This window comes from Pteropus alecto, unplaced genomic scaffold (genome assembly GCF_000325575.1).
Source record: "Pteropus alecto unplaced genomic scaffold, ASM32557v1 scaffold156, whole genome shotgun sequence".
In the NCBI taxonomy this organism is placed as follows: Eukaryota; Metazoa; Chordata; class Mammalia; order Chiroptera; family Pteropodidae; genus Pteropus; species Pteropus alecto.
In genome coordinates, this window is record NW_006437746.1 from 44,902 (window position 1) to 70,400 (window position 25,499).

Genomic DNA, 25,499 nt, shown 5'->3' on the forward strand with positions numbered 1-25,499 from the left:
CGGCGGCGGCGGCGGCGGCTATGAGTCGACCCGGCCGCTACCGTCAAGCGGAAACGCCTCCTTTTTTCAAAACAAAGAGGTGAAGCGGGAGGCGTGTGCGGCGCGCGGTGCTGGGACCTCCTGGGATTGGTCCCTCGGGCCCGGGCGCTTCGGTACGGTTGGGCGTGGATGGAGGGGAGCCCGGGGAGCGGTGGGCGCTCGTAGTCCGACGACCCCAGGGCGCCCCCGAAGATCATGCCGGCCATGGAGGATCTGCAGAGCCGCTTGCAGGAGACCCTGGACGTGCTGTCCCCGCAGGAGCTGCGCAACTTCCGCGTCATCCTCAAGACGGTGGACGAGATGCCGCGCCTGAGTCCGCTGCAGCTGGAGCTGGAGGGCGGCAGCACATCGGGGCTGGCGCGTCTCCTCGCCAAGCACTACTACCTGCCGGCCGCGCCGCGCGTCGTCACCAAGGTGCTGCAGCAGCTGCGCCGCGCCGACCTGCTGCAGCGCTGGCAGAGCGACCCCGCCGCCGACAGCCAGGGTGAGCGCGGGGCTGGCCCAGCCGCCGGGGATTCCCGGGCTGGAGGACTGGGAAGGACACGGGGTGGGGTCCTAGGTGAACGTGGGGTTTGGCCCCGAGGAGCCGTTGGGCGCCCGGGTGAGTGACGGGGGCGAGGAGGGGGGGAAGGACCAGGAGGGGAGCAGCGGGGAGGGGGAATCGGAGCCAGGAGGGTGCGGGCGTCGAGGGACCAAGTCAACCTGCTGCGGGAGGTGGGAGCCCGGGGGTGAGCGGGCAGGAGAGTCACCGGTCCCAGGCTCGGATCGAGAGTCCAGTCGAAGAGTAGCCATCAGGGTCTGCTAATTTGTTTTGGGGGTGGGCTCAGAAATCAGACTGACTCAGCAGGCCTGAGATGCATTTTAAAACAAGTACCTCCAAGTGATTGTGATGTGGAGGTTTATAGATGATTCAGTGAGAAACCTAGTGTCGGAATTCCCACTGCCGCATCTCCACATCTCCAGTGGGTGGGTGGGTGTGTTTTTTTCTTGGGCGGGGCGGGGGGGGGAAATCCTCTTCTTGCATAGCGTTAGGCCGTTTGCCATAAAAGTGGACGGATGTGGCTTAAGATCAAGAAATGCAGTATGTAGCAGATTGAGGGAGTTTTGTCCCCTCCCCCATTAGTGTATGTGTCCATGATATGAGTGGAGAGGAGAGGCAGCAGCTCTTATATGTGAGGCGTTGGGGTAGACGCTGAGATGTACTGTGATGGTCTGTGTTCTCAGCATGCTTATGACCTGGTTGAGTTTTGAGGTATGTAGCTATTGCTGATTTTTGTAGATTTGTAATGGATGAGAACTGTAATCATCCACAAACATGTCCTTGTAGGACTGACCCCACTGAGTCTTTGATTTGCCCTTCCTCTACTGCACATGCACAGAGCTGACGTTGTGCTTCTTTATGTACCACATTTTTATCACCTGTTTAGATGGTGAGTCACTTGCTGTTGGCAAAGTGGTTTTTTTTTTTTTTCTTTCTTAGAATCATCCAAACTACATAATGTCAGGGCTACACACTACAGGCACCCAATAAGTATTCAAATTGAATGCAAAGGTATTATGTTAAATAGAAAAAGTAGGGTTTAGTTCCTTTACGTCACCTTTTTACTGATGTCTTGGTCTACCCTTCAGGAAGTGCCTGTGCAGTAATGTCAGTCCTGGTCCTTTAAATCTCTGGCTTGGGTCTTTCTGCCCCTGAACCTGACGGAAGTCTCAGGGAGATAGATCTATTTTAGGTTTCCTGCCTCATGAGTTTGGGAGGAGGGTTCCTAATCCAAGGAACTTCTAAAATGAGACCAGTCATAGCCCACTGGGCCCCAAAACATAAGAGATAATTGAATTCTTTTTGAGGAGCTTCCTGTTAACAGGAACAACAGCAGATCTTGATTGAAAAGAAAAAAATAATGCTCTTTTTCTGTTCTCTTTTCATGAAAATTCATTCAGTAATCCCAAGAAAAATTCTAAAGAGAAGCCGTGACTTTGTGGATGGTGATGAATTGGTAAATATCTTGACTCTTAACTCCAACCCTACCCGCTGGTTACTAAAGATAGTATGTAGCTACTATTTAAGCATTTTGGGTGCTGCTCCTGTTGGGCTAAAAGGCCACACTACACCTTGTGTGGTTGTTTCACGTGGTCAGATCTCACCGTTTTCTGTGACAACAGTAAAAGCTAAACATGAGCGGGTTGAAACCACTGTGCACACATTAACCTCATAGGCACTGTTATTATCTCCATTTTCCACATCAAGGAAAGTGAGGCACTGGCGATAAAATGACTTGTCGCATGGCCTTAGGCAGCTGCGAAAATTGCTGCCTGCACGTTTTTCTTTTAAACGTTTGCTATGGATATTTCAAGCCTATGCTAAAGTACAGAGAGTAGAAAAATTAATCTTCCAAACCTCAGCCCAGCATACTTAACATCCTGCCTCAGCAATTAGCAACATAATGGCCAGTCTTGTTACATCTGCTCCCCGCTCCTAATTATGTTAAAGCAAATCCAGATATATCACTTTCATCTACATATACTTTAGTATGTATCTCTGAGAAAGACTTTTTTTTCTAAACAGAACCATAATACCCTTACTCCACCAAACGAAACAAAACTCCTCAGATTTCCTTAACCCGTTCTTATGTCTTTTACAGTTGGTTTGTTTGAATCAGAACTATTCAAATAATGTCTACACAATTACATTTGTTTGATTTGTCTCTTAAGACTTAATTTACGATACTTCCCCCTCTTTAACTTTTTTCTAGTTATTTGTTGAAGAAACTAGGGTTCTTTTGTCCTACAAAATGTCTCACCTGAATTTCGATGACTGCAGCCCTTAGTTGTCATTTTCTTCTATCCTCTATTTCCTTAAATTAGTTATGGAATTTAATGAGGCTGGCCTATGAGTCTAAGTCTGAGAAAGGTATTTGAAGAATTCTAAATCAAGTCACCGCTCCCCCCTCCCCCGTACCCACCCAATTAGTAAGAGGCGCTCGATGTCGTGCCCCTGATTTGAACCGGGAATGTTCCCCAATAATCAATCCCAGGAGAAACTCATCGTTTGATATGCCGTTGACCCTTGAACCCCCGGGGATTCGATTGCACGGTCCACTTATATCAGGACCGACTCGCGGGGTTCCAACCCGCGTTGTTCAAGCGTCCACTGGCAGATGGGAATCCGCAAACGCAAATGCTGAGGGCTGACTGCGCGGGTCGGTGCCCCTAACCCTTCGCGGTGTCCAGGGCTCAGCAGCATCTAGTGTATTTGGCTTTCTGAATGTGTTCTGGTTTAAATTTTGCTTCTTGGCTTTGCTGGGAAACAGGACCGTTATGACCTGAGCGGCAGGCGGAAGGCTTTCCTCATGTGTGTGAAGAAGAACAGGCCAGGGGCTGACCAGGACGTCAAGCTAATGAAGGACTGGCTTGGCCAGTGCCACTTTGAATATACATTGTGCATCGATCCTGACAAAGAGGTAACAAATTAAAAATGAAAAATTGTAGCTTGGATTTTATAACTTTCCTTTTAAAAAAAAATAATGGGTTTTGGTACCTGGCAGGAACTGAGATCTGCTGAGCAGTGTGACCTGTATATCCTGATGAAATTCTTGATACTTTTATAATCTTAAGTGCGTGATACCCCGGCTCCCCTTCCAGAGGAGCAGGACCTCTTGAGTTTCGGTCTTAGCTGTGCAGTTAAAGAGGGAAAAAGGAACCCAAGAAGGTGTCCTAGGCCAGGTGGGCAAGGAAACCCAAGGACAAGCCACGGGTCCAGAATGGGCAAGGTCCAGAGCATTTGGGAGCAGGTAAGTCCAAGGAAAGAGTTTTGAGAGGTCAGCAGGAGGCCAGGCAGGCGGGATTCCAGCAGCACCCAAGCCCACGGGCTTTGAAAAGTCCTCATGGGACTTATTTGGAACCATGTAATGGGCCAGAAGAGGGGCCCCTGACAGTCCTGGGCAGAACCGCATGTGGCTTAACTAGATGGCACAGAAAAAATAAGGTTGAAGAGTGGCGGTGGTGGCGACCAGTTTGATTTCTCCGACCCTAGCTCAGTCATGGCCTAGACCTGCCCGGTATTTTGGGACAATGACATCGGAAAGCCCTTCAAGATCCCAGGAGTCACTGCTAATGAACATCAAGGAACAGCATAACCGAAGGGCAGTGAGTGCAGTGTAGAGTGCCAGAATTGGAACCCTGTCTCACACTAGTTGTGTTACCTAAAATCCGGTTCTCAACTGAGGGTGCTTTTGTCCCACAGAGGACATGTGACAGTGTCTGGGGACATTTTTGCTCATCACAACTGGAAGGTGCTCATGGCATCCAGTGTGGAAGGCAGGGATACTACTAAACATCCTACAATGCCTAGGACAGCCCCCTACAGCAAAAAATGATCGAGTGCAAACATCAATAGTACAGTAGTTTTAGAAACCTTGCCTAAAATTACTTGACTATTTTCTTATCTCTATAGTGGGGAAGATGATAGTAAATTATCTTGTAGGGCTATTGTGAGGAGGAAATGAGGTTCCGTGTGTAAAATTTCTTAGAATAGTAGCTGACTTGCAGTAAGTGCTCAATAACTTTTCAACTTTATTATTTCAAAGCTAAGAAACAGACTCCTTTGTTTTCCCCAAGGATGATACGAGACTGCCTTCCACATTACATGAGTTTTAATCAAGCCCCTTCCATTCAAATAGCAGACATTGCCAGTGTTCTGCCAAGGTCCAGAAGTGGCCTCTTTCTCTACATCCTGTCAACGTTTACATGTAAATATTTAGTCATCATACTGGCAAAAGTATTTCACTGTTTTAAGTTTCATTTTCTAGGTTATTAGTTTGGTTGAACATCTTTTGGCCATTTTTTTTTCCTGTTGTAAATTAACTGTTTTATCCTTTGGCCTTTTTCCTACTGGATTTTTTTCCTAAAGTTATTTTCCTGAATATTATTTATTTACAAAATATGGTGCAAATATTTTTCTCCTACCCTGTTACTTGCCTTTTAACTTTTTGTTATCTTAAGTCACATGGAAGTCTTGTGAGTAAACTTGTCAATCTGTCTGCTTCTTGGTCTTGATCAAACCCCATGCCTTCCCAACTTAGAAATTTAAAAATTATTTTTCTGTGATATTTTTATAGTTTAAGGTTTACCTTCTGCTCTCTGGAATTTTATTTTTGCTGTAGGAGGTCTAACTTTATTTCCAAATAGTCATCTCAACATGTAGTGAATGATGATACATCCTTTTTTAATGACACATATTTGAAGTGCCACTGTTATCATGAACTAAATTCCTGTGTGTAGTACTTGGATTAATTTCTGGATTCTAAAATATTCTATTCATATATTTGTTTACATATGCCAGTTTATCACTGTTTTTTGTTTGTTTGTTTGTTTTTTAAAGCCTACAGCACTCGATATTCCTAAGTGGTCTCCCATCCAAGCATTAAGCAGGCCCAATCCTGCTTAGCTTCCAAGATCAGCCGAGATTGGGCGCGCATTCAGGGTGGCATGACCATAGACAGGATATCACTGTGTTTCCCGCCCCCGACGATTTTATAGTACATTTTGATGTCTGATAGGACCTGTCCCCTACTTCTTGTTTTTTTTTTTCCCCCCATTTGAATATTCTTGGCTATTCTTGAACATTATCTGTTCTTTACCCCAAGAATCATCTAGTTAAAGTCTATAGAAATCCTTTGGGATTTTGATTGACATGATATTGAATTGAGATTAATTTGGAATGAATAGCAAATTAATAATATTGAGTCATCTCAGTCAGAAACATCAGCATATCTAGGTTTGTTTATGCTGTCTCTTCACCAAAGTTTTTTTTTAATAGTTTTCTTCATTTAGGTAATATATTCCTTGTTAGGTTTATTCCTAGGCATTTTAGTTATGTTATGACCACGAATGGGAACCCTTTTTCCATTTTTTGGCTTAAATGATTATTGCTGGGTAATTGGGAAAGCATAGATCTCTGTAAATTAATCTTATATCCGGTCAATTTGCTAATCTCTAGTTCTAATAGTTTTTTAGTTGATTTTTAATATTTCTAGATAGTCAAATTATCTGTAAATAATGTCTTGGTTCTTTGTTTCCAATATTTAAACTTCATTTAATTTTTACTTCGTTGAGATGGGCAGGATCTTTATCACAACACATTTGGAAGTAGCGATGGCAGCCATTCCTACCTTCTCTTTCTCGTGGGATGGATTCTGATGACATCTGCTGATAGACTGGCAGGTCTATACTACTGAGTGGACACCTTCATTCCCTGCCATTTCTACCTATTGAGAGTATTGATTTTATAAAATAGTAATTTTTATATATTAAAATAAGTTAATATAAAATTTAAATACATTAACACTTTGAGGAACTATCATTCTGTTGTATTTTGTGGTAGAGAATCAGAAATGCCCTAATTTTGTCAAACAAGAACCAGTAGCATAAGAAGAAATCAGATGAATTCTGAGAGCAACCAAAAAGGAGTAATAAGAAAATAATATTTACCTCATACTAACTCTGTCAGAGATGTAGGTATTTTTAAATTTATCATCTCATTGGATCACCTCGTAGTAAAGAGGCCACCTCTAACATTTTGATTTTTCCCACCTTCAGGTCTTTTTAATATGTTATCCTATTTTACAGGAGTTACTTGAAAAACTAACATCATTTCGTGATGGATTAAATGGAATTAAAAATGAAATTGGCTGCTGTCTTATTACTCTTATGTCCCACGGAGAAAATGGCTTTATTAAAATGGAAGATGGTGACAGAGTCAGCCTGGAAAATGTTTTTGAAATGTTTAACAATAAAAATTGTCCAGCACTTCACGAGAAACCAAAGATCTTTATAATCCAGGCATGCAGAGGAGGTAAGTGGAGGCTTCTTTGTAATAGTCATGTTTCTAGGGAATTCTTGTATTGATGATTGAGGAAAGAGAATAAGTAAGTAATAAGTAAGTTTTAAAAAATGTAAATATTACATTTTAAATTAGAGGACCCTGAGCTGATGTAACCTCGGTTGTGCAGTTGACTAGGGACTTTGAGTGGAAGGAAGAGATGGATGTAAAACTTACCTGAGATAGAATCTCTAACTTAGGCTGAGGAACGGTCCAAGTCACCGACTTCATGGGGCGAGTCTGGAAATCTCAAATTCTGAGATTTCCAAGGGACATTTCACCATCCTTGTAATTCCAGGAAGCCTGTGGGACTAACATCTGACTCATGTAGCTTTTGTGGATATTTCTCTCTCTCGTGGAGGATACAGACCTTTTGTGATTTTTATTAAGGGTTACTGGTGTTAGTGATGTATTATTGTTGTTTGTATTTCATTCCTCAAAAAACAGAGAGAAGAGATAATGGTGTTGAAACAGATGATGAACCCATGGACTCAGATGACGTATCAGAGAAGAAGAGGCTGCCCACATTCAGTGATTATTTCATCATCTACCCCACCCAGGCAGGTAAGACAGTGAGGGTAGATGACCGTGAGATCTGCATTCTGCCAGAGGGTTTCGGTTGTTCCTAATGATGTTTAAAATCTTTTTAAAAAATGGTCTGTGCTTTCTTTACAAATTGATGTTTTTATAGGAGAAATTTTCATTAACCCCTCCGCCTCCCTTCAGAAAATGTTCCCACTCTCAGAGTGGCAGGTTGGCATCTTACTGTTCATTTCTTCCAGGAAGACATCAAACTCTTAGCAAAGTATCACATAGAAAGATCATTGGCTCTCATGTGAAAAAGATGCTGGCCCAAAAGCTAGCTCTGCCACTTTCTGTCTTTGAGAACTTCAGTATTTTTTTAGCCTCTAGATATGTCAGTTTCTTCACATAAAATGAGAATGATAAAATTTACTTGTGTCATTAGGATGTTATATGAATTAAATTTTGTAATGCAGATGTCGTGCTTATCATAATAACTGATATGATGTGACAGGTATTTCCATATGCCACTCCCATCAGGAAGTTAGTACTGCCTCTTCGGAGAGCAATGTGGGAAACTTAGTCAGGTTAAAAATATGTTTATCCCACGACTCAGCAAATTCACTTCTTAGTGTACACCCTAATGCTGTGGTTTCCAAACTGAGGGTCCACAGTAACGTCACATAGTTCGCGTAGTTTACAGTTTCAAGAATTAGATTGCACCGCAGTCTTTTCGGTGATATCATATATTTGGGTAGCTAGGTTTTGGAGGGTGGCTGAGATAAAAAGCAAGTACCATGATGATGTGCACATCCCATTAGTAAGTAATTGTGATTATTTAAGAATAAAATGAAAATATTATTCTTTCAATTTGTGTGGTCTCTCGCCCCCACCCCAAATAACAATAGATTATCAGGTGTAAATTTAACATTCGTATTCTAACTACTTTATTAAACGGAATTCTATTTTTCTTGGCCTAGGATCACTGTGAAAAAATTACTGAGTTGCTACGCGTACCGCGAACTGAGAAAATCTGAGACCCTCCGCCCTTCTGCCCATGTATACATGGGATAGGGTGACCAGCCGTCCCAGCTTGCCAGAGATTGAGGGGTTTCCTGGCACAGTGGACTTTTCAGTGCTATCACTGGGAAAGTGGGCAAATCTGGACGAGTTGGTCACTCTAACATGGGCCCTCCTCTGAGATTGTTTACAGTGTGGAGAATTGAAGGGGAAGAGAAACTATAAGACATTGAGAGTGGTGTACAGTCACTGGGGATTCGTTCTGAGAAAGGTGTCATCCTTTGGCGATTTCGTTGTTGTGTTACCATTGTAGATTTGCACAAACACAGGTGGTATAGCCTACTGTATACACCTAGGCCATATAGGAGAGCCCATTGCTCTGTAGATGAAGAAAAATAATTTTACTTCTACTCTTCTGGGTTCTTGGCTGAGACAGCCCTATAATCAAAGACAGATTAACAGGAGAAAAACAAAAGTTAAATAGCATGTATACCTTCTGTATGCATGGGAGAGACTCAGGAAAACTGAGTAACTCATCAAAATGGCTGAAGCTCCCACCTTCAATACCATCTTCAGCTGAAGACAAAAGATGTTGGGGCTGATGTTGTGGGAGCTTACCTAGAAAAGCACAGTAAGCAAGGGTTAAGGTTGTTATGCAAATTTAAAGCTATGCCTTCTTTTCTGATAAGAGTTTCTAGAGATTTAGGGTCATTCTTCTCTTCTTTGTAGGAAGTGGGTGACACCTTCACAAATGGAGATTTCCTTTACAAATGTGAATTTCTTTTACAAAGGGTCACTTCTGCTCGGTTTTCAGAACTTCTCCCAAGCTGTTTCTTAAAATTAACCAACATAAAATAATCCTTATGCCAAATAGACACATAATGTTTTTCCCTACTGCTCTTAGGCTGCAAACCTATACAGCATGTTATTGTACTGAAATCATAGGCAATCGTAACACAGTGGTAAGCATTTGTGTAATGTGTTGCGCCGTGACCTTACAACGGCTGTGAGGGCACCAGGTCATAGGAATTTTTCAGCTCCATTATAATCTCGTGGGACCACCATTGTATATGTGGTCCGTTGTTGACCAAAACTTGTTATGTGGCACGTGACTATATTCATACAGTGGAACTGTGCAGCAGTTGAAAAAAATCATCATGGGGAAGTTTTACATGTAATGTTAAGAACAAAATTCAGTGGGGTAAATTTGAAGATCCAATTGGCTTTATTAAGTGGTTCACGAATTGGGCAGCATCCCTTCTAGCATCTAGAAGGACACTCTGAGGGTTGTACAAAATGGAAGATTTTTATAGGAAGAAAAGTGGTCTAAGGGAGCTATTAAAAGAAGAAAGGATTATTTTGGAACCGGGACATCTTTTTTGGGGGAGGGGGAGAGAATGGGAAGGGTTGTTATTATACAGGTTGCTTCTTTCTATAGGTGGGTAGAGTAGGCCCACGTGATAGATTGCCTTACTATTATTCTTTGACCAGAAAATTCCAGATCGGTTAATTAGGATCACATTTGGTTAATTAGGATCACATTTGCGGGAGATGTCAAAACTGCAGTTAGATCAGGTGTTAAATCTAGGTTTGGTGTCATGAGCTTTTAGCACAAGTGAGTGACACTGTTTGGGGCCTTTGTTTTTCTCTTTAACAGTAACAATGAAGGAAGATAAAAGACAGTTATAATATAAAACACATAGTGTATCTTTAATATAAATATTTTAAACACAAAATAATAACAACATATTATTACCGAATATATAGTTAGTAACAGTGTAAAAATACAGGCAGAAAGAACAGGCAACAGCTCTGTGGTAGGAATTGCCTCTGGTGGAGGCAGAGAAGATAGGGAAGGAAATACTAGAAAGTAATCAGGGAGGAAATTCAAATTGAGGATTCAGCTGTATTTCGCCAGAAAAGAAGAGCTAGAAAAAATAAAGCAAAATATTAGAGACAGGAAGTCAACTTCCTGCTATTAGGTCAGTTGGATTGAACAGACGGGAGCAAACTGCTAATACTCAGATAAGTCCCCCAAGGATTCCCATTTTGGGGTGACCAATTAGCATTAAAGACGCCAGGGTTGCTAATCATAAGGAATCACTTCACTTAACAGGGACCACACAACTGTCCCTTCGGCTACGCACGGGCAGTCAGGCTCAGCGGTGCTGCTGTGTGATCCTTCATTTTAATACTAAAAAACACGCCCAAAGGTGGAGATTGAACATGCTAACGAGATGTGCAATGCATGAAGAAGCATGTAACTACATTGCAGCACTGAGAAACCTCCACCTCTACATGCCCGAACATAGTTCACTTCCTGCCTAGTTCCCTTTGACCGCCCCCTCACCCCCAGCCTCCCTCCTGGGACCACCTGGTTCTCCCCTTTCACAGTGGTGGTTTCCCTGTACACAAGCTCAAAGTGTTCTCTTCGTACTACGTTGGTGTCTGGTGATCTCCCTTGATTTCCATCCTGGGAGATTACAAGGACCCAAGGCGCCAGTGACATTAATATTTGTTAGATCTCGGTGGTGCATATTCAGGTGTGTGTTCCGTCATATTTAAAGATTTTCCAGAGGTGGGAATTGAAGAAAGGAATTGGAAACAACAGATAAAACCAAAACTGTTGTAGTTTTGCTAAAAAGGGAGTTGAGAAATGGGGACACCATCTGGAGGAGAGATCAAAGGAGTGTTTTATTTGTTTTTTGAGATGGGCAGTACTACAGCACAGATGCTGATGGAGTGTAAGGAACACCATCAACATGGAGAAGATGCTCATCTTTATAAGAAGAAAGTTAATTAAACGATATTGAAGTACCATTGTTCATTTATCCGATTGGCAGAAGTACCATTGTTCATTTATCCGATTGCACAGAAAGTTTGAATGTATACTCTTGGTGAAGAGCTAGGGAATTTTCTTATTAATTACTGGTGGAATTGTAAATTGGCATAACTTCTTTGGAGGACCGGTTGGCATTAACTAGCAAAATTACAAATACACATGTAATTCCTTGGCTAGGAAATTGTGTCTAAATGACATGTGCCCAGTGTTATTCATTGACATTGTTTATTATAGCAAAGTATTGGGAAAAACCTAAATGTCTATCCATAGGGGACGAAATAAAGTATAGTAGAATACTGTATAACCGGAGGAAGAGGCTTTTTGTGTATTGATGATGAGCAACCGCCAAAGGTGAGTTGGTGAAAAAAATCGGTATAACAGCTATATAATAAATAAGCTGCTGGGGTCAGAGGTGCGTGGTTACACACTCACTTATGTATAAGCTTCTTCGTACACAGGACAGATATGGAAGGGTGCAAAAGAAACCGATACCATTTTTCTTGGGCATGGGACAAGGAGGGAGGTAGACTTCACTTCCTTTTGCAGTTTGAATTTCGAACCATTCGAGTGTATTATCTATTCAAAAAATGAACTTACGACAATTTAAAATTGAGTTATCTGCTTTTAAAAATTGGGAGATTGCACATAAAAATCCAAATTTCTGACATTTAGCTCACCACAGACATTTATAGCAGCTACCTGACCCTTGCAAGTCCTAAAGCTTGTCACTCTTGGTGTGTGACAGAGCCATGTCACCTGTATGCTGGAGAAGCTGCAAAATGCTTTCACCTGTTGACTGGCAATTTGTATTTAGTCTTGTGCGTGATTGTTGCTCACGTGAATGGCCTGAGGTTATCTAAACTATTTTACAACGCACATATGAGGGATCCCAGTCTTACTGAGATCCCTTTGACCTTGTTTGGTAAATCCGTGGAAACTTGCTAGCTTTTGGCCAGAGTCTAAAGTTATGCAATTTTAGTCATGGGATTCATTTCTGTGGTGTAGAATCGGTTGTGAGGACTGAACCCATGGGCATGGACTTACCACTGCTGATCATTTTCAAAGCAATGAGAAGTTTAAGACCTTTCATTTGATAAGATCCTTGACAGTTACTTGGCACATGATTCTTCAGAGAGGTTGCAGACCGCTTTAGGTCAGAGGTTTCCAATGTTGCCATAACCCACAGTAAGAAACAGCTAATTGTATTGCATCAAATCTAATGCCTTGATTATAAGACCTACCATTATTTCGTGCCAACAGGAAGCTACCAATTAATCAATGACCAGCAGAGATTATACAGCATGTCCAGATTTTAGAGATGCTAAAATGAAAAAAAAAAAAAAAAAAGACCTTAGAATTGAGAAAATACAGTTTATTATTATCTGTTATATACACTGATATGAAAGTATAAATATAAATGTGTAACAAATACTAATTTTATAAATGCTACTTGCCCTTACTGCAGTTGAGACACTTTAATATTTTCCATGATATTTCATTCTGTCCCATTATTTAAAAAATGTTGGTTTTAATCTACTAAATTGATTTGTTGACTGATTATTGGGCCGCAATCTGCAGTTTGAAGAAAATTGGACTAGATGGATCATCAGGCTTTGCGATGTGGTGTTTCTAACTCGGATTCACGCTAAAAGGGGCAACGTGAAATTTCCATGTAGTTCCCCATACTATACAGATACGTTCTGTGGATTCTTTGACAACTTTACAGAGGTGTAATAAAATATAAGTTGTATATATTTCAGTTGTACAGTTTGAGCTGATATAAAGTAAGTATACACTCATGATACCATTATCGTGATCAAGATAAGCAAATATTCTCATCACCTCAAAATAAGCAAATATTTCCTTATGGCTAATCCATCCCTGCCTCCAGCTCCATCCCTAGGTCACCACAGACCTGCTCTCCGTTACCACAGATCATACTACGTTTTCTGGAATTTCGTAGAACTAGAATTACACAGTACGCTTGGTTTTGTTTGTCTTTGTCCTGTCTTCTTCCACACATCATAATGGTTTTGAGATTCACTCATGTTGTTTTCTATATCAGTAGTTCATTCTTGTTTAATTCTAAGTGGTGTTCATTTGTGTGGATATAATACTCTGTTTATCCTTTCACTTGAATATTTGGTTGTTTCTAGTTTTGGGTTATTACAAATAAAGCTGCTATGAACAATCATGCGCAGATCTTTGGGGGCGTAGGTTTTTATTTTCTTTGGGTAAATACCAAGAAATAGAATGGCTGGTTCACACAGGAGGTATAAGTTTAACTTTTAAAGAAACTGCCAAATTATTTTCCAGAGTGGTTGCATCCTTTTATATTCCCGCCAGCAGAGTACGATAGTTTCAGTTGCTTCACATCCCTATTAGCACTTGGTACGGTCTCTTAAAGTTTTAGACAATCGAATAGATATATGATAGTATCACCTTGTGGTTTTAATTTGCATTTGCTGGAAGACTAATAATAACGATTATTCATGTGCCTATTGGCCATTCATATACGTTTTCCCCAATTTTATATTGTTTTTTTTACTTTGTTTTTCTTATTAAGTTGTAAGAGTCCCTTATATATCCTGGATACAAGTCCTTTCTCTGGTATGTGTTATAAATATCAAAAGTTCTAAATTGTGATTAAGTCCAATTTATCAATTTTTTTTCCTTTTATGTTTTATGCTTTGTGTTCTAAGAAACCTTTGCCTACACTGAGGTTCCAAAGATGTCCTATGTTTTTTCATTTCCAACCCAGATTTATTATGAGAGGGTGCAATTTTGGTATTCTCATTGCATTTCCACATTAAACAGACGTGTTAATGTTTTTAAATAGAATAATAAAAATAATTTCAGTATTTAAACTTTTGAGGACCCCAAAATAAATTCCGTGTGTGTGTGTGTGTGTGTGTGTGTGTGTGTGTGTGTATTTAGCTTAAAATGCTATTGCAAAAGTCAGTAATAAAAAAAAAAAACAGGATAAAATGAAGTAAATGGCAAAATGATAACTGTTGAATCTGAGGGATGATTACATGGGGGTTTGTTAAACTTTTTACTTTCATGTGTATTTATTTTAAAAGTTTTTATTTAAAAGATGCACATTAAAAAGAATGTCCTGTTGATAGGTTTTGTGCCAATTGTCACACAAGTCCCCTGGGAGGCTCAAGTGCTTCTTGTGTTTGTGCCCATGTCTGTTATGGCCCCAGACACACTCTTGCTAACGCTCCTGCAAGAATGTTTCTGTGTTTTCAGATCAAAGCCATTTTTCATGTTTTAATAGCCAGTGAAAGAACAATTAGCTGCAAGTAGAGGAGGAAAATGGACGAAATGTTTTTGTTTTTCTTTGTAGATCATGTTGCTTTACGGCACCCCCGCACTGGCTCTGTGATGATCGAAGCAATGACCAACGTCTTTAAACAATATGGAAATAGGTGGCACATCGCTGACTTTTTCACCAAAGTAAGTGAATTCCAAGTGACCATGTGCTCCATTCACTCTAAAGCTAATGCACTTTAGCCATGGAAACATGAGAGATACTGAAAAGTTGCTTCAAAACAACGGACTGATCATGAGTTTAGTAGACCGTGGCATCATTGTTCAGAAGACGTGGTTGGGCCAGATACCAAGGAAAACTGATAGTGACACTTTCTGTCCCTTGCTGATAAAAGGGGTGGGCTATTAGGTGAACTGTGAAGTTCTTCCATTGTAGCGGGCTTTGGCCTGACTCAGCTGGGACAGGGGAGACCCTGAGGGCATCTTTGAGGTCCCACACTGGCTCACACTTGTCTCCCCAGCTTGTAGCCCAGGGCAGTGCTCAGTGAATGAATGAGTGGCGAAAAATCTCAGCAGATTTATATACAAAGAGAAGTTTGGAGAATGGCCCAATTCTAGTGGTTTATCACATCAGGATTAGAAACTAATTTTCTTAATCTGGGATTTTTATACACAGAGAGAGCTAATTAGAAAAGGTTGTAAATGAGCATAGTAACAGCAACACTAACATCTATCGCATGGCTCACTCTGTGCCAGTTACTATTCTCTGCGCTTTATAGATATGAATCCATTTAAACCTCCCAACCACCCTCAGGTAGGTGCTGGGATTTGCATCCGCTGTCACAGATGGAGAGCTAATAAGTGACAGAGTTGGCATTCCAGCCCAGGCAGAGTGCTTCTAGAGTTCACAATTATGTGTTGATTATTCCTTACCCCGCTAAGGAGTGGTAACTATTTTTATTTCTTCAAAAATTTTTTTAATGTTAATATTTTCTGTATGATGCTAAGCAGCTTTCAAAACTGTTTTTCTCCTCACGTAGCTGAGCTCTTGAGGGAAAATGTTAAAAGGAGGGACAGTTTTTACTGTCATCCAACCATATTCTCAAATATCTCATATTGTTCAATTTCTCTCTTTAAAAAAATAGTTTCTTGTCAGCTTCTCAGGGATATGTAATAGTAAAGACAGATTTAACTAACTGTGTATAGAAATCCATTTTAGCTGAATGCTAACTGAAAACTGTTTTTGCACACTGATGTTCATTAAGTCTTTATCGAACACCCTTCATTTTCAAAACTCTTGCTGAGGAGACAATGGTGAGAAAGTCTAGAAGTGAGCATAGGTGGGCTTTGCATTAAAGGCACTCACAACTTAGTGAGGGAGCAGATGATAAGATGTGCTTACCACCAACCCAGGAATTGCAGAGCTGTTGGATACTTTGGACATAGCGTAATCCAACCGTTTCGTTTTACTATGAGTAACTACATGGCCTGATATTACTCAGGAGCAAGCTTGAGACTGAACCAAGGTCTGTGGACTCTTCATTCCAGTGCTCTTTCCATCCCACAGTCCTTTGTTTTAAGTACTTGGTGGGACATCTCCTTAGAATGGTGTTTGCATTGTTCTCCTGGTGGGATCAGAATTCTGCCATCTCATCCTGCGGGGTTTATTTCTAAAAGGCTTTTGCTCAGGGCTGTACATTCTTTTGGTCAGTTTGTGCTTTTCTCTTACAGGTGAATAACAGAGTGGTGCACACTGAATTTCATCTACAGGAGGAACCAATAAAAGTATCACTTGTAATGGAATCCACTCTAACTAAATTTGTGTACTTTTGACATCAGGAAGACCAAAAACAAGGGCTGCTTTGTAATAGGCTTTGTAAAGAACTGTGAGGCTTTGTAGCATAGTATTAATGGTTATCATTTTGCATTATTTCTGTCACTAGTGGTATTTCTCCAGTTTGTTTTGTATATATATGTTGTTTTTCTAAGATTTAACTCTGCTTATTTGGAACTTGTAAATAATTTGACTTTTTTAAAAGATCACTGTTAACTGAAATTTTTTTTCCTGAACTGTTATCAAACAATTAGCATACAGAAGTCTAGCTCTATGTATATACTGTTTTTATCATGTGCCTCTCTTACTGATTATCACCCACCCCTCGCCCCACCCTCTCCACTCTAAATTTGGTGCTGGTGTTCAGCCTCATTTTCTTGGCTTAGTATTCAAGAACTGTCTTTATGTGGTCTTGTCTTTTGGTTCCCCTTATTTCCCCCATATCGTTGTCTGTAGCCAGACCGATCTCCTTTTTCACTGTGTAAGCCATCCTCAAGTCTTCTCTGGGTGTTCTTCGCTTGTACTTTATGCCCTTGACGCATTCGCATTTTCACCCCTACCCATTCCCCAGCTTCTTCCTTGCTGTCTCCGTCCCTTTGAACTGCTGGTTTCTCTGCCTGGAACACTCTGTTCTACCCCATGTAGTTAAGTTCCTTTCCATCCTTCAGAGTTTGGTTCAAGCATCATTTGCACAGGAAAGCTTTCTGCAGCCCCTCGTGCTAGGTCAGCTCTTTCTAAGTACTCAGAGACCCTATGGTTTCCTTCTGTAGCATTTAGCACTACTGTACTTAAATGACTGTGTAGTGTCTGTTTATTCTCTCTCCAGTTCAGTTGTAAGCTCCAAGAGGCATCGGGCATGTGTCTTGTTCATTTCTGTATCCCAGCTTCCACCTGTGCCTTAAGACATAGAAAAGTCCTGCGATAAATGTTTAGTGAATGACTGATCCCTCTGTCTTCGCATTATTTTATCCATTCCTCAAACCTGGCCTCATTATTTCTGTGCATATCTAGCCACCTGTTGGTCATCCCTACCTACGTGGCTGCCCCATGGCCACTTTAACTGAACAAGTTGGAAGTTAACCTGCTCCCCTAAACTCTTCATAAAACCCATCCCAATGTTAATGTTAATAGTCCCACTGCCTGCAGAATATACTCCGGATTCCCTAAGGAGAATATTCCAAGTCCTTCTCTGTCAGGCCTTAACTTATAGCACCTATGTACTGTTTGCCCCGAGTCTTGGCTGTACTTGATGATTTGCCCTTCAGTAATCCCCTCTCAGAGTCGGGCTTGTAGAGTAATGAATGCTGACCGAATACTCTCGTATATGTTATATCATAGTTCACTCTCTCCTTTCTGCCTGAAATGCTCTGTGTACTCACTGTATGTTTCCTCTATGCCTTGCATTCTTCAGGGTGCAACTTGGGTCCCATCTCACTATAAAGAAAACCTGTATGTAGACAGTGTTTTTAGAGGAACAAACTGTGGTCTGAGCATGAGTTTTAATTGTAATTACGTTGTAATTTTCTATGTAACTTTGCACCATATTTGGACCTCGGTTCCCCCATTTGTGTAAAAGGAGATTTGGCCCAGCCAACTCTGAGAATTCATCCCATTGGACTTCAGTGAACTTTGACTTCTTAGTGAACTTGCTCATGAACATCCAGCAGATGCAGCTGTTTCTGAACTCAGTGGTTCAAGCTGGCGGCTGCATAAGACTATTCGGCCTGTGCGAAGATGCAGGTGTTTGGTGAGAATGCTCTGAAGATTGAGGGCCAAATTGACTGAAACAACCCGGAATCTCCAGGCCTGTCTCCATTTCAGGAACAATTGTGTCCTTTTTAGTTAATGGGATTTAATTTTTAAACCTTTGAGTTCTTATATTTGATATGTAGCTTTTTTTTTATAGAGCATTATAATGTCTCCTTGGTTTATAAAATATGAACATCAGTAAGCCTTCATTCACTTGCCTCTCTGTTAGATTTCTAGGCACAGGGGCAATGGTAGCAGCTGAAATATTAACAGCTCTTATTTCCTGGGAGAGGTGAAGTGACTTGTTCACAGACATTGCATGTGCTGAAGCTGGAAGTCCAGTGCATGAACTAATATGAGCTACAAAATGCCAAGTGATAAAGTTATAAGACAGAATGCTTTCAGTGGACATAAGGGACCATGCCATTTAATGGAGGGAATAAGAGTTTTGGGACAAAAGTGATTTTGAACATTGCTCAGGCTACTATAAGTAAGGTTCATGGAGAGGACGGTGGGACAACTGGATACCAGACAAACAGGTGATGAAGATCAAGGAGGAAGTGGTTAGAAAGGCGGGTGGGAAGATGCCCAAGATGAACTTGATGCCTGGAGCCGTTAAGTGTCCTGTGTTCTCAGCTTCATAATCAGAATAGGGCGCTCAGCCACCCAATGCCATGTGAAGTGTAGCCTAAAAAAACAGTCCCTAGCACAATTATAGTTTTTTAAAAAGCCCTGTTTTTATTTTAGTTTTTAAATACAAATGCCAGAAACCAAAGTTTGCAAAAAGAAGGCTCTGAGATTTTCGTCAAAGGTGAGCATGAATAAAAAATATGGAGAGACTCGTGCAGAGGACCAGGAGGCTGAAGATGGGGAGGACACTTTGCTGGGAGTTATAGCCATTCTTTGACAAGTGCCTCTTAGGCCAAGGGCTCCTCAAGGTGGCTTACTATCACTACAGTACATTCTTCATCTTTGGACTTAACTCATTTCCTCACCAAGAATTTTCATCATACAGATCAGTTATCAAGGATGAAGTTATTTTGTAGGAAAAATCTTATTGTGGAGAAACAAATACCTAAACATGACTACAGAAGAATGTCCTTATGGTTGTAATGGAAGTATTCTTGAGACTGATGTATAGGGGAGGGAGCTGCTGAGATGGTTTGGTAGTCCCAGAAGGCCCGCCAGCTAAGTCCTGCAGTGACAGAAAACTGTCCATAAAAGCCAGCTTTTCAGTCCTCATATAGCTATTTTTAAGTCTTAACCTTTTTTTGAGAGTCAAGTGTTTCCAGATATTTTCAGCAGTTTCCTGAAGCTGCTGAAAGCCATGGCTAAGTTTACTCCCTTTTTATGTCAGCTTTGTTTAAATACAGTGGGGTTTTGTTTTGTTTCAATTTAAAAACAACCGGATTCCTCAAAATTTCAAAAATACTGAAAAAAGGGGGAAGCCCAACCAGTTTCTGTATTTGTGTATCAATGGTTCTCACCCCAGCTGCACATTAAAATTATCTGGGGAGCTATTTTTAAAAATCAGATTTTTTTTTGGCTCAGGGTTGAGCATGTTTGAAAGCTCTGCAAGTGATTCTAAGTGCAACTAGGGCTGAAACCTGTATAATTATGAATACTTTGGCTATTTACAATGACTTTTAATGCTTAGAGCTTCACTTTTTAAAAAAATTGCCCTTTCATCCTGCAATTTTTTGTACATAGAATTTTAATTATTTTGAAATTATATACTTTATATATAATTTAATTTTTTAAGTTAATGAATTTTTATTAACTAGTCTATTGACAGTAATTTTTCTTATGCCAAAAAAGTTCTCACGCATCTATGCAGCCTTGTCCTTTTTTTCGGGAAAACTTCCCGTAAGTGAACTTTCAGAATCTGAATAACGTATTGCTAAATTGTTCTCAAAAGAACTGAAAATAATCTCTGCAGCTTTTGTTCGTCAAACACGCTTATTGAGTTCAACACGCCTTCCCCGTAAGGAAACTGCAGCTTAGATGAAGGCCTTCTCAAGTTCTTAGGTAAACACAAAAGGCTGGGGAAGAGCTCGAATCCTGATTGGCTGGCCGGCTGGCTTCACGCCCGCGACCCCGACTGGGGTTACAGTAGGAGCGCAGACAGCCACTGAACGTCGCTGCTCCGCCGACCAGCCGGAAAGTCGGAAACCGCCGGGCTCCAACCAGCACCTCCCCCGCCCGCTATTTGCCTAGAACCAGGGCCGCCAGCCCGCCTTCCGGAAAGAGGAGGCTCGCGCCCTTCGGGCTCCTCCCTTCTTCCGCCCGGCTTTCGTTGTCATTGGCTGGCGGCGGAGTATATATTGACGTCATTTCCGCCCTCCGTTCTTTTCCGCGCTACCCAGAATAGGGTCCATACGGCGTTGTTCTTGGTGAGTCTTCTGTGAGGTCCCTTGTAACCCCTGGGCCACCAGAGCGACCTTTCTGCTCAGACGAAGGAGAGCATGAGGACTGCGGATGAGAGACAGCAGATAGGACGGGTCTCTTGCTGGATGCGCTCTGCCTCGGCCCGGCGGCTCGCACGTGGCTGAGCTGGGCCCGCGGGTTCCCACAATGCTCCCGGAGCGGCCCGAGGTCGCCCTCCGTTCCAGGCACCGGGCTGGGATTCGGGCCGCACTGCTGGTGGGTGGGGGTTCAGAAAGCCTAGTCAACGCACTGCGATCGCTTGGGACCCCGATATTTGGCAGTGAGTCCAGAGGCCCAGGCACCAGCTGTTTGGGCTCGTTCGTTTTACCTGTTGCTGTTAAGGTTCTTGGCAGAGTTTTGGAGAAAACTAATGACCGCAGCGAGAAGTAATTTTAACGTGCCCACCTGCAGTCTGTCTATTTGAAGATAAAACTGTTCACATGTCCACTATCTTTGCTCATCTCGTTCTCGAACATGGCTGCGCTTCTCACATATGGTGGTTATCTTTGCTTGTCCATAACTTTTACTTCTGAGTATCTTGAGAAGTGTTAACTCTCAATTCACTATTTACATTTAGTTTAATTACCTGGTTGGTTGCCCGTCTCTTTTTCCTCAGCAATGTTTGCTGCAGTTCCGTGTGAAGCATATGTCTACTATTAAATCCTAATAGACTGTAAGCTCAGTCTGACACTAGAATGTGTACTAGGTTGCATTTATGTATGAAGTTGCTTGACTAAAGAGTAGTTAGAATGCACCTATTCCCCCACTCCACTTAAGGCACTGGAATGAAAAGGACTAGGTTCTTAACTATTCTTAATTATTGTTTTTCAGGTTCCCACGTAACTTAAAGGGAAACCGTCACAATGTCCGGAGCCCTTGATGTCCTGCAAATGAAGGAGGAGGATGTCCTCAAATTCCTTGCAGCAGGAACCCACTTAGGTGGCACCAACCTTGACTTCCAAATGGAACAGTACATCTACAAAAGGAAAAGTGACGGTCAGTCATTGCTTTAACTTTTTTTTTTTGCCATTCCGGCTTTGAGACAAATCTGACCCTACTGTTCTGATGGGCGGTGCTAGAAGTAATTTCTAAATCTGCCTTGGAGGGCTCTCTACTAAGTAATAAATGTAACCAGATGCCTAGGTTGGAAACAGGCTTTAAAAGTTAAGAGTTCTGGTTGTTTGGGGAAGGAAAGGTTTCTGGGCTCCAGTGGAAGAGTATGGCATATCCTAGGTTATGGGGCTCAAGCATTTTCAACATACATACCACTTGGCACCTGACAGTATATTGAAGTTCAGTTTTCACATCATGAAGGAGGTGAGATGTGAAGATGCTGAGGAAGCTCATTAGCTGAGTTCCTAATTATCTCTCATAGTGCCTTATATTTCATAGGTAGTGAGAATAGGTTTGTTCAACTGAATTCTGGGAAAGAGCCAGAGAGGAATAAACATTTTGGCTTGGAAGGTATTGGAGAAGGGAAGGTACATTGCAACAAGAGCATGGGAGGCATTACAGTGGGTGAGGGAGTTAATTCAGCTTACAGATAGAGCTAGGAAAGGATTTGCACCCGGGAGTGGCACGATGTAAAGGAGTTTTGGGGATGAATTTGATAATCAAGGCAGGGAGAGTGGTAGGAGGCCAGGAAGTGGGCAAGAACTTGTAGAAATTCACTGGGGTCCTGATGGAGGATTATTAACGGGGAAAGAAAGAAAAGATGCACTTGGCCTGCTGATAGGGTTGCACACTATTAAAGCTCAGGGTGGAGGCCAGTCTTGGCCAATGAACTTCTGAGTGTCGGAAGTGTGCTATATTGAAGGCAGGATTTTCGCTAACACCAGTAGAGCTTGACTCTATGACTGGAGTTTGATAGTACTCTCTGCCACATTCAACTTCTTAGAAGAATGTCTGTTTGCAAAGCTAGGTCAGGTGTTTAAAGCTTTCTGCTGTCACTAGGCATCTACATCATAAATTTGAAGAGAACCTGGGAGAAGCTTCTGCTGGCAGCTCGTGCCATTGTTGCCATTGAAAACCCAGCTGATGTCAGTGTCATATCATCCAGGAATACTGGCCAGGTTTGTGAAACAATATGCTTGGTTTTTATTATTTAAAAAAATAAAGCTTAGGACATTTTTGGATGTATAGAAGAGTATAAAAAACTTAAAAACCCCATAAATTCACTGTTTAGAAATCTCAACTTGCCAATATTTGGCATTTTCAACGTGCATACACCTGACAGTATATCGAAGTTTAGTATTCACATCATGTATTTTCTTGTGACACTAAATACCAAGAAATGATCCTATTGAAATGTCTCATCATCATTTTCTGTAGTCAGATTTTTTATATTTGAAGTACCGGGTGAAAAATTTGGATGTCAACTGCAAAATTTTTCAAAAAGGTTTTCCGAAGAGGAGGGTAGTCTTTGTCTCAGGTCTCATAAACAACAGTAAGAATCTTTGCCAACTTAAATGAATGAAAATAACTTTTTTAATGGACTGTGAGGTAAAACTTGATTTTGCCCTATTTCTATGTTGACAATTTTTTGTTCTTTTTCTGTTGAAAACTCATCGTTTCATAAGAATCGATTTGTAAGAACTCTAAGGATTTTGTTCACCTCATTTCTACTTTTTAAAAAATGTTCAGCTTGGATTCGGACAGCTCTTAAAATTATGTAGAAGGACAGCCCTTTGATTCATTGTTTAGATTGACAGTGAAACTGGTTGCTATGAACTTTTTAGTTTTGAGGAAGGGATATTTGGAGGTTCTGCCTAGATGGCCTGCTTCGTGATGATAGAACTGGTTGTCACCACAATGACACTTGGAAAGTTCCTGTGACTCCATCTCTGGAGCACTGTTAACTCTTCCTGTAATTCTTCAAGCGAGCCGTGCTGAAGTTTGCTGCTGCCACTGGAGCCACTCCTATTGCTGGCCGCTTCACTCCTGGGACCTTCACTAACCAGATCCAGGCAGCCTTCCGGGAGCCGAGACTTCTGGTGGTCACCGATCCCAGGGCCGACCACCAGCCTCTCACAGAGGCGTCTTATGTCAACCTACCCACCATCGCCCTGTGTAACACAGACTCTCCTCTGCGCTACGTGGACATTGCCATCCCTTGCAACAACAAGGTAACGACTTTTTGATGTAAACTAGAGTTCAAGAATGAGTGCTCTAGAAACACTAGGGCGTTTCTCTGCACATTGTTAGAGCTTGGAGTTGAGGCCACTGGCCGATGAACTCACAAGTGTAGGTAGTGTGCTACACGAGGGGCAAGTTTTTCGCTAACACCACAAGGGTCTCTGGCCCGATGAGTGGAGTCGGATGGTAATACTTGCTACAAGTGTGAATCAAATGTATGAAAACTTTAAGGAGAAATGAAAACATGAAAAACAGTCTTTTTTCTTCAGCTTTTCTCCTCATTTCTTGCTCTATTCGGGCCTGTCAGGCATTTTTTTCAGACCAACTTGATGAATTCTGCTATAAGAACATAAAAAGGTGGGCTGCAAATGGTTCAAATTGGTCCAGTTTGTCCAGAGTCTCAAAACCCTGATTCCACATGAGACTCACCCAAAGAGATTTTTAAATAACTAATGTCCAGGCACCGATTCTAGGGGTATTTCATTTTGTTGCAATCTTTGACAGTAGTACTTTATAAATTCTCATGATTCTGCTGGCTATCAAGGTTTGAAACCACTGATTTATTGAATCTTCCTTTTTACACCTTTAAAAGACATGTCTGACCTCATGGACCTAGATGATGATCTGGGGCCAGGTTAGATAGAACAGGGAGGTGCTTGCCTGTTGGGGTTGACCACATGTCACTTAATAACCTGGCACTCTTGCAGGGAGCCCACTCAGTGGGGCTGATGTGGTGGATGCTGGCCCGGGAGGTCCTGCGCATGCGTGGCACCATCTCCCGTGAACACCCATGGGAGGTCATGCCCGATCTCTACTTCTACAGAGATCCTGAAGAGGTGAGCTTCCCCCACAAAGGGGACACTGGTCTCTGCATCTTGGAAGTAAAATTTCTAGGTTCCTATAAACTTTTTTTTTTAACCAGATTGAAAAGGAAGAGCAGGCCGCTGCTGAAAAGGCTGTGACCAAGGAGGAATTTCAGGGAGAATGGACTGCTCCAGCTCCTGAGTTCACTGCCGCTCAGCCTGAAGTTGCAGACTGGTCCGAAGGCGTGCAGGTGCCCTCTGTGCCTATTCAGCAGTTTCCTACTGGTATGTGTCACGACACATGGTGGTTCCGAGCATCCGTTTGCAGTCTAACTTTAGCGATCTCTATGGCTACGTTAAAAGGTTCATCCTAATATGTTATATCGGTGCTGTTACCTGACAGATTGAATTCAGGTTTATTTGAAATGGTGTGGCCCTGGTCTGTCCTCGAAATGCGTGTCTGATGGAATAAATGCGAGGCGCAGTGCTGGTGGGGTGAGGTAACAAAGACGAAAATGGTGCTGATGCTTTTTTTGCTGTTTTCTCAACAGAAGACTGGAGCGCTCAGCCTGCCACTGAAGACTGGTCTGCAGCCCCCACTGCTCAGGCCACTGAATGGGTAGGAACAACCACTGAGTGGTCTTAAGCTGGCCTTAAACAAAATGGAAATAAGGTTGACGGAAAATAAACTGTTTCTAAAAGTCAAGTCTCTTGCGGTTTTTTATTCCAGATCAAGGTGCCTGGGATTATTCAGGTCTCTTGACATTGTTTTTACTTCTAAAGTTCACTGTAGATAAAAGTATACTGTTTTTCACTGGGCTGTTTTCCTGTGCTTCCTTTTAATGTAAGGAACGTCTGTGTTCTGAAAATAGATGTGAATAGTTGCACATAAGTGTTAACCCTAGAAGTAGTTTTTCAAGGTTCTGATCTTTTATGTTGGTATTTCCTGTCACCAGGTTAGCTTGCCCTATA

The 25,499-nt window shown here is 41.8% G+C and overlaps 2 protein-coding genes, 2 non-coding genes and 1 pseudogene across 5 annotated transcripts; 4 read left to right on the top strand and 1 right to left on the bottom strand.

Annotated features, from left to right (window-relative positions):
• The first annotated feature begins 66 nt into the window (after positions 1-66).
• LOC102899006 (caspase-14-like) lies at positions 67-18,364 on the top strand. Of its 2 annotated transcripts, XM_015591759.2 has the most exons (7): positions 67-523; positions 1,981-2,036; positions 3,351-3,500; positions 6,667-6,892; positions 7,367-7,483; positions 14,656-14,765; positions 16,311-18,364. In XM_015591759.2, exons 1-7 carry the CDS (start codon positions 235-237, stop codon positions 16,410-16,412), a joined length of 1,050 nt encoding a protein of 349 aa, XP_015447245.1. In that variant the 5' UTR covers positions 67-234; the 3' UTR covers positions 16,413-18,364. The 2 variants fall into 2 exon arrangements, with proteins under 2 accessions (XP_015447245.1, XP_015447246.1); XM_015591760.2 differs by lacking the exons at positions 14,656-14,765; positions 16,311-18,364 and adding an exon at positions 8,422-8,694.
• Positions 5,418-5,538, bottom strand: LOC112482063 (annotated as a pseudogene).
• A 2,095-nt stretch (positions 18,365-20,459) lies between the features above and the next one.
• Positions 20,460-25,233, top strand: RPSA (ribosomal protein SA). Its single transcript, XM_006914808.3, has 7 exons — positions 20,460-20,555; positions 21,421-21,585; positions 22,543-22,661; positions 23,469-23,714; positions 24,432-24,560; positions 24,647-24,812; positions 25,079-25,233. Exons 2-7 carry the CDS (start codon positions 21,453-21,455, stop codon positions 25,171-25,173), a joined length of 888 nt encoding a protein of 295 aa, XP_006914870.1. The 5' UTR covers positions 20,460-20,555; positions 21,421-21,452; the 3' UTR covers positions 25,174-25,233.
• Positions 22,326-22,476, top strand: LOC112482070. The gene has a single exon (XR_003047188.1). It is a non-coding gene; the product is annotated as a small nucleolar RNA SNORA62/SNORA6 family (small nucleolar RNA).
• Positions 23,779-23,928, top strand: LOC112482072. Its single transcript, XR_003047190.1, has one exon. It is a non-coding gene; the product is annotated as a small nucleolar RNA SNORA62/SNORA6 family (small nucleolar RNA).
• Positions 25,234-25,499: the final 266 nt, after the last annotated feature.

Bases quoted from the DNA above. Each gene is read 5' to 3' on its own strand.
- LOC102899006 (XM_015591759.2), top strand. From the start codon at position 235: ATGCCGGCCATGGAGGATCTGCAGAGCCGCTTGCAGGAGACCCTGGAC. The intron at 524-1,980 runs GTGAGCGCGGGG...AAATTCATTCAG, and splicing joins CCCCGCCGCCGACAGCCAGG to TAATCCCAAGAAAAATTCTA. The intron at 2,037-3,350 runs GTAAATATCTTG...GCTGGGAAACAG, and splicing joins TTGTGGATGGTGATGAATTG to GACCGTTATGACCTGAGCGG.
- RPSA (XM_006914808.3), top strand. From the start codon at position 21,453: ATGTCCGGAGCCCTTGATGTCCTGCAAATGAAGGAGGAGGATGTCCTC. The intron at 23,715-24,431 runs GTAACGACTTTT...GCACTCTTGCAG, and splicing joins CCATCCCTTGCAACAACAAG to GGAGCCCACTCAGTGGGGCT. The intron at 24,813-25,078 runs GTATGTGTCACG...TTTTCTCAACAG, and splicing joins TATTCAGCAGTTTCCTACTG to AAGACTGGAGCGCTCAGCCT.